The sequence below is a fragment of the Oppia nitens genome, unplaced genomic scaffold, assembly GCF_028296485.1.
Source record: "Oppia nitens isolate AA-2021 unplaced genomic scaffold, nextdenovo-longstitch-racon4-pilon3 scaffold32_pilon_pilon_pilon, whole genome shotgun sequence".
In the NCBI taxonomy this organism is placed as follows: Eukaryota; Metazoa; Arthropoda; class Arachnida; order Sarcoptiformes; family Oppiidae; genus Oppia; species Oppia nitens.
In genome coordinates, this window is record NW_026533213.1 from 822,461 (window position 1) to 836,139 (window position 13,679).

The 13,679-nt window shown below is 23.9% G+C and overlaps 1 protein-coding gene across 1 annotated transcript; it reads right to left on the reverse strand.

Annotated features, from left to right (window-relative positions):
• Positions 1-6,681: 6,681 nt before the first annotated feature.
• LOC128956735 (lysosomal protective protein-like) lies at positions 6,682-9,136 on the reverse strand. The gene is made up of 5 exons (XM_054302449.1): positions 9,073-9,136; positions 7,887-8,426; positions 7,598-7,787; positions 6,932-7,402; positions 6,682-6,853 (listed from the first exon to the last, which is right to left on the reverse strand). Exons 1-5 carry the CDS (start codon positions 9,134-9,136, stop codon positions 6,682-6,684), a joined length of 1,437 nt encoding a protein of 478 aa, XP_054158424.1.
• Between the last annotated feature and the right edge of the window lie 4,543 nt (positions 9,137-13,679).

Consider the following 13,679-nt stretch of genomic DNA (forward strand, 5'->3'; position numbering starts at 1 on the left):
GTCATGTTCAGGACCGGGTATTTGTTGTCCAGGCTTTATATGCAATGCATGTCTTTGTGGATCTGGTACCGGCTAACACGTGCGGTCGTAAAGGTAGTACGTGTTTGAAGGGCTGTTGTCCTAATTATCGATGCGATTCAATGACAAACACGTGTCAGTATAGACGTTGTCCGGCCGCCGGTTGTGTTATAAATGTTTAGATTTTGGTTTTCAATTAATACTTTAAAAATGTATTTAATAATCAATTTTAAGTTATTGTTGTTTGTGTGTGTGTTTGTACATATAATTTATATATTTTACTAATTTTATTATTAATAAATCATTTTGATTACTTTTTATTATATATATATAAAAAAATATTTCAATATTGACATTTTGTTATCTATAATATGTAAAAATTATTAAAATTGAAATCAAATAAATAATTACTAAATGTTTTACTCGGTGTTAATTTATTATATATATTACAACAATAGTTATCTAATAAATAATTATATTTTTAATAGTTCATTACTATTAAAACATTATAATGCACATATTTTTGTTATATAAAAATATAGTCCTATAACTAACTAATTAAATAACTAATAAATTATATTAAATTTATATTAATAGTATAATAGTTTTCTATATCTATTTTTTTAGTATAAAACTCATTATATAACTATTAGTACTGAATAGTTATTTGTTAATCTCAATAGTTAACACAATTGAAACTTATTTTTTTAAATAAATTTAATAATTAAAAATTATTAAATAAAAAAACAAACTAACAATATGTTAGTTAAACTGTTTTGTGTCCTGTTTTGCATATTGTCTATATATTTTATAAGTCAATCAGCAGCTGCTAACGTAACAACACAACAATGTTCATCAACTGTCGGTGCTCTGTGTGGTCCAAATCTACCTCAATGTTGTCCAGGATATGGATGTTCAAACACGTGTCCTCGGGGATCGGGTACATGCAAACAGTGGGCTACCTGTACCTATGGTGATGGTCCATGTAAAACATCGGAGCAATGTTGTCCAGGATATAAGTGTGAACAGGAAACAAATACTTGTCAATATGACCAAGTTATTTGTTAATAATAATAATAATAATTACCAAGATAATTTTTTAATTAATAATTTTTCGATAGAAATATTATTGTATAATTATGATTTTTTAAAAAAATAATTAATAAAAATTTTCTCAAAACATGCAATTTTTGTTTTTTTAAATATCTTTTATCATTTTTTTAAATTAACTATTTAACTTATTCATTATTTTATTAATAAAGGTTCTATGATATTAATCAATATTCAATTTAAGTTCAATTAGTAGTTTTAATTTATTTTGTTAAAAATAATTATTATTAATAATAATAGTTTATTTAAGTATTAGTTGCACAATGAAAACATTTAGCAACAATAATAACAATACAGTAAATCAATTGAAAAATTATTTTTATTACTGTGCAATATTTAATATTAAAAAAATCTAAAAATTATTAATTGGAAAAATGAAATTAATTTTAATATAGTATTGACTATCTTTCGAAACAATGATATGCTATTATTTATATTAATAAAAATAAAATAAAAATTGAAAAATAAAACTTATATATAAACTTGAAATCATTATATAGAAATTTAGTTTATTAAAAAAAATTATTTACAAAAAATACAAGTTTTATATATAGTAAAAAATTTAAAAAATGATTATCAAGTTTATCATAATTACTATTGTTTTAACATATTTTATAACAAACAGTATTGAGTTAAACCAATGCAATGGCCGGTCATGTGGTGGTAATGGTCTAACCGGAGGAGGACTATGTTGTCCGGGCTATGTATGCGGTGGATGTCCATGTTATCCGCGTACTTGTGTACCGATTCACACGTGCGGCAAACTAAACAGCACGTGCTCAAAACAACACGGTTGCTGTCCATGGCATACGTGCGACCCTGATACAAATACGTGTCAAAGTTTAGCATGTTTAACAATTGAGTGCAAACCTATTAATTAAAACTGTTTATGTAATTTATATATATATATATTAAATCATTTATACAATAAAAACCAGCTGAGAATGCTTTAAAAGCATTTCCACACGAATTCCTTAACTTAAAAAGGAAAAAAACCAAAAAAAATTTTGTAGCGGAGCCTGGATTCGAACCTATGTCCTCGTGGGACAGACAGACGGACAGACGGACAGACTTTTAGAATGCATATACGTATTCCTTTCAGGAATTCGTGAATATTTATATATATCTTTATTTGATTAAATCCTACACAATATTATTGTATAAAACTACACTAAAATTTGTGATTTACTATATATTTTTAAACTAATAAAATATTATTCAGTACTGTATTTGGAGATCAATATATAGATTATTTTAGATAATTGTTGTTTTTAATATACAATTGTGTGTAGATTTTAAAGTAATAGGAAAATACTATTAACTAAAATTATAAATAATTTTATGACTTTTAATTTTTTTTATAAATTATTTCATATATTTATTAATTAAATTAAAACCAATTTGTTATGTTCTAATAAAATTATTAATAAACAAATATTTTTAAAAATATAATTTAGATATTGAAATTAATACAATGATTTAATTAATTAATACTGGATTTATTTTTCGCTTTATAAATGTGTAACTATTAATATTTCTTACATTTTAGTCATTTAATATATTATTATATACTGTATTAAGTATCGGTATCTGTATTTTACTGCTGACTATTTTTTTATATTTTATCTTATTATTGCATTATTATTATTAACAGTATAAATGTTTAACTAATATTGTAAAAAAGTTAGTAAAAAAGTTTTTCAATGCTGAATAATAACTTTTAGTTATCATTAAAGCATTTAAAACTTTTTTTACTAACTTTTTTACAATATATTTAGCAAATCTTAGTCATAATTTACAATTTATAATCAATAATATTGTTTATTTTATAATATTATATCAATATATGTTTTCATCATTAATAATAACATTTTATTAGAAAACAAAATAATTATAAGTCGTGAGTATATAATTCAAAATCATGAACACATTTGACTATTTATAATATAAAACTTTTTCTAATATTTTTATATAACTATAAAAAATTATATACTGTACTGTGTTATACATACTAGTTATGAAAACTGTTGTCTATTTAGCACTAGCTATATGTCTAGTATGCTATCTCTACCCAATGGGTACCGGTGCTAAATCATTGGACGATGTTGCTGGATTTTGTAAATGGCTTAAGAAAAAGTATAGCTATGGATGTGATGGTCCACTGGCACGTGGACTATACGGTACATACATGCGATATAAATATGGTGTTACCGATTGTAACTCCTTGTGCGTAAATTATCGTCGTCGATGGCGTGGCGGTAGCTGTCAACCGGGTTCAGAGGACAACAGTACGTGGTGTCCAACGGGACAACACTGTCGATGCAAAAAATAAGATATCATATATTAAGTCATATATAATATGATAAAAGTTTCAGATAAATATAATTATAAATACAGTATATATGTTATATTATATTAAATTTATAATTAATTAAATGTTTATACAATTTTTTTAATTAATTAAATGTTTATACAATTTTTTAATTAATTTTTGTTTAAAAATTGTATCAAATATTGTTTTTGTTTTAAACTATAATCTAAATTTCATTTGAGATTTTTAAAAAGTTTACAAAATAAATAAAAATTAATTAATTATCAAATAATTACTAATTTTTATTAATTCTGTATTTATTTTATTTTTATCATATATATTGTTTGTTAGAAATCTATTTTACTCATAATTATTAAACAAAATAACTTAATTGGCATTTAATTATTTTAATTCTAAACTTTAAAACAACAATTTTATAGATATTAATAATTAAAATATTTATCAGTTATTACAATATTATTATTGGTTATTTTAATAATTATAATTTACATAAATATTGGAAAAAGTCTATTGTTTTATTATAATATAAAAACATTTTTTATATAAACATTAATATTATACTAGTCATAAAAAATATGTGATTGTACTCATATTATTATAATTTTTTTTAAAAAATTGTTATTTCATAATATACATATTTTTCTCTAATAGCCTTGATAATTAATAACTACATATTGAAAAAATAACTATATAATAAACTTGCACATTTTTCTAATCATACATTATTAGAGAAAAAAATTCTTGTAAAAAGTAATATTTTTATTTAATATTTATATTTTTGTTTATAATTTTATAAAAGTTGTAAAAATTAGATTAGTTAAATATACTAAAAAGTTTTTTTAAAACATATTTTTAAAAAATTAATAATGTCATCAATGTTATTTTCTAGTATTTATATATGCATGTTGATAATGCTGTCGATGATGACCTACCAGGCACTGGGCTATCGTACATTTGATTGCGATGAACCCGATGGTCACTATCCCTTTTATTATGATTGTTCAAAGTTTGTAATATGCTCACACGGCACCGGGCATTTATTAGACTGTGCAACGGGAACACTATGGAATGACCGGATTAAAACATGCGACCATCCATACAATGTTAATTGTTATCATTAATTTTTAGTAAATAATTTCAACTAAATTATTTATATTATTAAATGATATACTAGCTAATGTATTTTTCTAATATTATATCAATATATTATTTTTAAAATATATAAAAATACTAATAAAATTTAATATAAATTAGATAATAAAGAAAATAATTAAATAAAAAATGATATGAATGAAATTTATTTATTTTTGTATTTAATATAAAATATTTTTATTTTATTAATAAAAATAGAATATATTTATAATATAAAACTAATTATTATTATATTGGATAGACTTTTATTGTTATTTTTTAAAAATATAATTACATGCTTCAATTTATATAAATTATTTATTTATTTTATTAATGTAAATTAATTTATGATAAATTAGTAAAAAATTGAATCAAAATAGTCTAGACTTTAGACTAATTAATAGTAAATTAGTAATTATACTTAATAAAGATATTTAATATATAAAAATATTTTAATGTCAGCATAATTATAAATGTGTTGACTTTATAATTATACAAAAAATAATGATAATTTATTTTTCATATAAAATTCCTATAATCAATAAACTGGTACTATAAAAAAGATCAAATTTATTTTTTGACAAAATTAATTATTTATACTAATTTTTCTGACCCAAAAACTAATAAAAAAAAATTGTAGGAAAAACTTATTAAAAATAAAATTAAAAAAATCATCTTAGATAGAGTATTATGCACATTTTAAATATAATTATTAACATGATAATTAATATTAATTTTTTTTATTATTATATACATTATTTTACTAAAAAAATTATCACTAAAACTTATAGTATAAAAGTAGACTGAGAGTTTAATAATTAAAAATATATTATCAAGGATAAATTTATAATCTATCAAATATTGTTAAGTTAACAACAACAATAACAAAAAATGTTGTTCAATAAAATTACACTTACTTTATTTAATTGTGGCAATCATATTGATCAGTAGTGGCCAGTCGGGTCGGGTAACTCATATAATTACCGGCACCGATTGTCATCTGGGTCAAGCAATATGATGTGAATAATAAAAAAAATTAATTTTAATTAAATTATATATATATATATTGTTGAAAACAAACCCTGTTGTAAGTCTATACAATTTTGTTGAAGATATGCTTAAATTGGATTAATATATTTTTTTATGTATAATATTAAATCTTGATTAATATGATTATTTAATTAGTACTAATTAGTTATTTATTAAAATTAAATGTTTAAATCTAAAGTATTAATATAATACAGTACTTACAGTATTTATACTATTTATATATATTATGTACAAACTGTAACAAAATTATATTATCATATAATATGGTTTTTTTTGTAAATCATTTTTATAATGCTTAGAAAGTTTTTCAGATTTCTATTTTTTGTCAAATTGTTTATACTATTGTTTATTATTATTATATTTATTTAAATTACAATATTTTATTATTTATAGATAAAATTATAAATATATAAATTATTTAATTTAAAAAACAATAAATTTTAATGCCATTAACTACTTTCATAGGAATAGAAAATTATTTGATTTAATAGTTTAGATTTTAAATATCATTAAATTTATAGTAATTAAATAACTTTTTTTTAAAAAAATTAAATTTTTATTTTGCATTTAATTGGAGTTATTTTTATTAGTTCAGTCAAAAAAATAATTCAAACATTAAAATAAACTTTTTGTTATTGTATTGAATTACAATTGTCAAATTCCTATTAAATCTTAAAAATAAAATAAATGTCTAATATTTATACTACTAATATAATATACAATATACTATAATATTTAAACTTTTACTATTTAAAAACTGTAATATAATTCAAATATATTTATAATATAGTTTTATAAAAGTATATGAATTTTATTTATTTAGATTTAATATTACGTCAATAATTTTGTTAATATATTTAGTTTTTTTCCAATTTAAAACTAAATAAATAAAACTAATATTTAATACTATAATAAAATTATTAGTTACTATGAAAAAATATTTTTTGCAATTTTGTATTTAATTTATTTTTGTTTTTGGTTAATTCAATTGAAAATAGTCATAAAATTAAAAATAAACTTTTTTGTTATTGTATATTACATTACAATTTTTCAATTCCTAATAAATCCTTAAACACTTGAAAAGCAGCCTCGGGTTTATCTTTGGGAACCATATGTCCGGCACCTCTGACCAAAACAAACTGCAATCCCTTTTCGTAGCGTTCAATGTAACCACCGATCACACCGTCAGGCTTTCCATCAACTGTCCAGTGACTATACGGTAGAAAATACAGGAATTTTTTTTTCATACATATGTGTAACAAATCACTACTTATGTGATGACAACCTTACCTATAAAGGCCTTGACGCTGATAGCCGAGTGCTTCAACAAATCGTTGATCTTCAATAAAATCGCAGATCAAATCAAAATTGCCGTTATATACTGTCACCCGTTTGAGGCCATACTTGTCGATCAGGTCGCGTATGTTATCGTGTTGTGGTGTTAGCCCCTGCAGTATGTTATACTCACCGCAACAGGCCGTCCACCTAGATTTGTCAGGTCTGTGCGCGTGTATGGCCTGCTGTACGGCCGGTGTATTCAGATAATCGGTATAACCATTTTTAGGACAATTAAGTTTGTTAGCAATGTGTTGTTGAGCTGGTTGAGCTTGCATTGTAACTATGCCCAGTGCCTCGAAACGGGAACGATAATACCGGTCAAACATTGCGGACAGGTAGTCATCGTCGAGTCCGCCGCAATCATCGTATATGTTATAGGCATTTGGTACACTACCCAATTCTAACTGTGCTTGGTTACATTTACTAATAATGTAAAATTTAACAAAAATAACTATTTTTATAAACTTTTTTTAACAAAAAAAAATGTAATTATAGTTTCAATAGATATTATTATATTTGTTTTTATAGATAATTTATAATATAATATCAATAGCTATTGAGTTTAAATACTGTTTAATAATAATATTTATGTTTAATAGTAATAACAATAACACATACGTGGCGTTTACTGGCTTAGAGAAGTCACACTCGCGTACGGTATGGCCGTCAGCAGCGCACTGACAACAGGCCTCTATCTTGCGTTCGTACGACTCGATAGACAACTGTCCGCTACCGACAAGCATGTCGTACACCGATTGATTGCCCAAAAAATCCCAACCCGATAGTCTACCGTTACAAATGCTAATACCTATTTTTTATATAAATAATTAATTATGTATTTATTTACACACACACACACACACACACACACACATAAACACCCAGACATTAACTACCTGAGTCATACCTTTTAAATTAATATCAGTTTTAGTCTGAAATATCTCTTTGGCCAACATTGGTACGTAAACCCCGCCATAACTTTCACCGGTTATATAAAATGGATTTTTTTGAAGGTTTGGATATTTTTTGAAAAACTCTACTAAAGCCAGTCTATTATCAGTGGCAACTGTGGTGTCGTTATTCAAATATTTTTTATCATCCTTATAGCTGAAGCCCGCATCTACCGGTGCCTCAATGTACAGCATATTGGCCACACTATTCCAACTGTAAGGGTTCAGATGCAGCGACTTTCCGTCGGCATCGACACGAAACGGTCCGTTTTCGACCAACAGTCCAAATAGTGAACTACCACCCGGTCCTCCCTGAAGCCATAAGACTACCGGTGCAGACTCCGGGTTGGTCTGACTCTCGACAAACCAGTAAAATAAGTGTTTACCATCCGGTATATTCAAATAACCCGAGTATTGTTTGAAATTGATTTTGTCTTTAAGACCTGGGAGGGCTATTATCTCGTCCTCATTGTTGTTGTTTTTGTTATTGACGGCAACTAAATATGTAACACAATTAACTAATAAAAATAGATTAGAAATTAAATTTAGTGTATTCATTATTATAAAACAATTCAATTTATAAATATAATAAAATTATTAATAGAAATCAATTATTTTAAACATAATTAATAATATATTATTTTTAGTGATAACATTATCGTTATAATTGAGATAACACTTAAAACTAATGGTTTAATTAGGTTTCATATTACAACATAACATATATTTAGCCGATATATGTGTTATACAAGCGCTGCGCTGAACTCGGGTTAGCGGCTTTTGAATGCTGCACCGGCCGTCCAACTGGTCATTAAGGTAGAGCACTCGCCAATCGCGTCCAGTTGTTGAAACCAATGATCGGCCGATTTGGCCGATCCAGTCGGTGGTAGCGTTTCGTGCGCCACCCACTCACCAGCACCAGTATAGTTGTATGAATTGTTTATTAAAGCACAATTAAATTGTATAATAATATAAACTTTATTGTTGATTATTAATATTAGTTAACAAATGTAAAACACTAAGTAGAATACATGTTGAGTAAAAGAGAATCCTCAGTCTAAGAGACTGGGCTCAGGGAACTCATATATAAACTAAGTATATATAACCCAAATGTCAGAGTAAATCTAAGTGACACATAAAAACCAAGAGACCAAATAGGGTTCGGTTGACTCTTATATAAACCTTTAGAGGGGTGTGGTATGGCCATCATGGGCTGTCCTGTACTAACCAATTATATAATATAAACTACAAAACTATAATATATATGCAATATATATTATTATGTTTTATCCCCCCACAGTTAAATAAAAGCCAACCGTTACAATAAAAATATAAAATTTTAAAACAATCATAATAATATGAAAATTGATTATATATAATTAACATTAATTTTTTTACAATCAATGTAATTAATTCCACTATAATTAATAGGGGAAAACCTTTAATTACAATTATAAACTTATAATTTAGGTGAAAAACCTATTACATAAATTGGGTGAAGTGGGCACACTATGTCCACACAAAAACTAACATTTTATCAAATTTGGCCAATTTGGTCAAATCGATCAATTTGGTCAATTTTGTATGACAATCACTTAATATAAAATTTGTATATTAAATGCCAATTTAGTCCATAAATTAAAAATTTAAAAATAAAATTATTATAAATATTAAATTACATAATTATAATGTATATACTAATTTTAATTAGTACGAAAAACAATTTTTTGATTTATAGTTATCATTAGTTATATATTTTTAGTTTATTATATATTGATATATAGTTGTAAATTAACAAATAGATGAATAACGTTATACCAAACTTATGATGCACTCGATTACTTGTAGTAAGTCTGTGGTTAACCAAATGATTTATAACGGTATGGTCAACACAATGGCTAACAACTTAATGGCTGAATATGTGGCCAATGAAGATAATAATGATTCGATGCATATCTTGTCAGTGATATAAGTCTTGATAATAATAAATGGTATGTCGAAAATTATTCATACGAAAGATCAATTTTGTAGATATTGACGCCAACCGTAACATTGAGGTTAATAATAGTCTCAATAATACCAACAATGACTTCTTGAAACAAATGGATACTAACGTCGAGTAGATGACTATTATACTTTTTTAATGATAAAATACTCAATATTTATAAATAAAATATCATTAACATTTGAATTTAACTTTTATAAACGTTTTCATATATATATATATTTAAAAAATTAATTATTAGTAAAACATTTAATAAAATTAAAATTATTTATATTCATAGTGTAATGTGTAGATACATTTTTAAAAATTAGTTATTTCTTATTAAAAAACAGAATAAGTATTTCTTAATTCTTAAAATATTTTTAAAAAACTGATTTATGATATAAAAATACTAAATTATTGTTTAAGTTTAATTATATTTTAATTTTAATATTTTTTTTTATATAATTGAAACTTAAATTGTAAAATTAAACAATTTAATAATATGGCCAATTTGGGCAATTTGGCCATTTTTTCAATAATAAGCTATAAGTTTTTATATTATACGATAATATTTTCTGTAATTTGTATTATATTATATAATTTTTAAATAAATTTAAATAATTTCTTTTAATTATTGTAAAATAACCGTTGTTAAATTATTTCCTTTTATAAATTTAATATTTATTAATTATTTGTATATTTTGAATAAATTTTATTTTATACTAGATAAGATTATTTTATACTTATTTAATTTATTTTTTCCTTAAAATTAGTTGAAATCTTCATAATAATTACTACTATTACTAATTCAAAATTATTACTAAAATGATAGAAATAATAATTATTACATAATATAATATTAGAATTAATAACTACTTTATTTAAAATATTTATTTTTGTGTAGTTATATTTATTTATATATGATTTTTGTATTCTATATAATTACTTTGTGGTTCTTAAATATATTTAATATTATTGTTAAATAAGTATTATTATGAGAATTATTTTTGCTTAATTTAATAAATGAAAATTTATATCAATTTATAATTTTATTTTATTTTACTTAATATAATATCCGATAATAAGTTTTAAAAATTGTTAAGTAATTAATTTTTTAATGTTTTAACTTAATTATTTTACTTTTTCATTAGTATATTTAATTTATATTATAGAATACTGTTTTATATATATTTATTCTAAGTAAATATTATTCAATATTTACTCTAATTCAAAATTAAACCGACTATTTATGTTAGGGCTATTTACGACAATTTGATCAAATTGGCCGATCTGATAAAATTGACCCAAATGTCCATTAGGCATAAACTATCTTGTAAAACTTTAAATTATAATTGCCTATTTGTATTTTTTTTAAATACAATCATTTATATTTATTCAAACCTTTTTTTATTTAACTTGATTAGCCGAACACAAATGCGCATATTTAAATTTGTATTTTCATTTATACTTTTTCATTTTTATCTATTTATTATTGATTAATCATTTTTACATTCATTCAATCTTATACATATAATTTTTATTATAAATTATATCTTAGCTAATCTATTATTCTTTATTACAAAATATTTTTAATCATTTTAACATTATTTTTACTTTATTTTGCATGCAATTATTTTATTTCCTATATTGTGCAGACTATAGCGCTAAATGTCTCACAAATAGTATTAGGCAATATTTATATTTTTATCATTCAAAATTTCTAAAATTGTTTATTAAACTACAGTACCTATAAAATTAAATTACTTTTCTAATCTAAACTTGTTTTTTTTACTTTTTATAAATTACCTGTTTTTATATTTATTTTTAACTTTTTATGACAGATTTGGCCGTTTTGGCCAATTTGACAAATCATTCACATTTTTATAAAATAGAAGTACAATTAAGCTTGTTTAATATTTAAATAATTAAATATTGGTTACAAATTTAATATAAATGTCAATTAGAATTCTGTAAAAAGCAAAGTATCAGAATTTTTTATTAAAAATAATTATAAGTGATAAAGCATTATATATAGATCAAGTTATATTATTTAATTAGCCGTCCAAAGTTAAGTTTGTTATTAATAGTGATAATAACGGCGGCATTAGTGATGACCGTAGCCTCACTAGTTAACATAATTTCTATTATGATTTTTTCTTTTAGTGATAATTAAGTTTATCACTAATTCACATAATTGTAATATTTCTGATTCAGTGTCTGTTTTGGCAATATTGGCCATAATGGAAAACTTGAACAACTCATTTGACTTATTGTTAACTGCCGTTTGAGGATTACTGTTATGCAGTTTTTCCTCACAATTACTATTATTGTTGTGTTTTGCAAAATATTTGTACCCCATTTCTGCAATAATATTTAAGTGATCTGGTAATCTAAGCTTTTTCATGTCATTAGTGCAGTTATTACTTATACTGATATAAATATAGTCATCAATATGACTGTTACCATCAATTGGTTGGGGTGTAATTGATCCTACAGTAATTATGGATCTAAATTCACTTTTGGGTTTAGACTGTTCTGTGCTATTGGTAACATTTGTAACATTATTTAAATTTTTGTTTAAAGTAATTAAATTTGTTCTCATAGAAATATTTTGGCAATTATTTTTATTTCTTTCAATTTGTGGGCTAGATTGACTGCTTTGGCCATTTTGCCCTATTTGGGAATTGACATAATTACCCAAATTTTGGTCATTAATTTGAAATAATGGCTTATTTTGTTCAGTTTTGAGAGATTTATTGATATTAGTGTTGTTTTCTGGTGTGAAAACATCTGTTACTGTGTTCTCATTGGAATTTTGTGTTTCAGTATTAGCTATAGGATTGGTTTCACTTCTAGTGAGTGACTGTGATGTATAACGAGAGCAAGCTTTTCGTAACATTTTTATTGCTATTGAATAGTTATACAGTAATTTTTTGAAGCAGTTATTTTGAATTTTATTGCTTTTTTAACATTTAACTTTACTATATTATAAGAAGGATACATGTGTTAATGTGTGTGAAAATTACAAAATAATTGCAGTTTGAAAGCAATAAACCCATTAAATTTTAGAAGCATTTGAATTTTTTAGCAAATAAAAGAATTTTCGTATTTTAGACAATAAAACATATGTTATATTTTAAACTATTTTTAAAAAATTTTTTATAATTATCGAGATTTTTAATATTATAGGACTTTTAAAACACTAATACTAACACTTATATATAAAATAGAATTTTTTCGCAATTAATAGTAAACATATAAAAAATAGGGATCAGTTGATACCTAATTTCATTAATAAAATAATTAATAAAAGATAAATTAATAATGTATACCAGTCCATGATGTATAGTATTACGAGAGTACTTTTAAAATCGATACCACTGCGATCTCCACCAAATACAACATAACATATATTTAGCCGATATATGTGTTATACAAGCGCTGCGCTGAACTCGGGTTAGCGGCTTTTGAATGCTGCACCGGCCGTCCAACTGGTCATTAAGGTAGAGCACTCGCCAATCGCGTCCAGTTGTTGAAACCAATGATCGGCCGATTTGGCCGATCCAGTCGGTGGTAGCGTTTCGTGCGCCACCCACTCACCAGCACCAGTATAGTTGTATGAATTGTTTATTAAAGCACAATTAAATTGTATAATAATATAAACTTTATTGTTGATTATTAATATTAGTTAACAAATGTAAAACACTAAGTAGAATACATGTTGAGTAAAAGAGAATCCTCAGTCTAAGAGACTGGGCTCAGG

Coding starts and splice junctions, on each gene's coding strand:
- LOC128956735 (XM_054302449.1), bottom strand. CDS start 9,136: ATGGCCATACCACACCCCTCTAAAGGTTTATATAAGAGTCAACCGAAC. Junction 7,403..7,597: donor TCTAAGCCAGTAAACGCCAC/GTATGTGTTATT, acceptor TTACATTATTAG/TAAATGTAACCAAGCACAGT. Junction 6,854..6,931: donor CAGCGTCAAGGCCTTTATAG/GTAAGGTTGTCA, acceptor TCTACCGTATAG/TCACTGGACAGTTGATGGAA.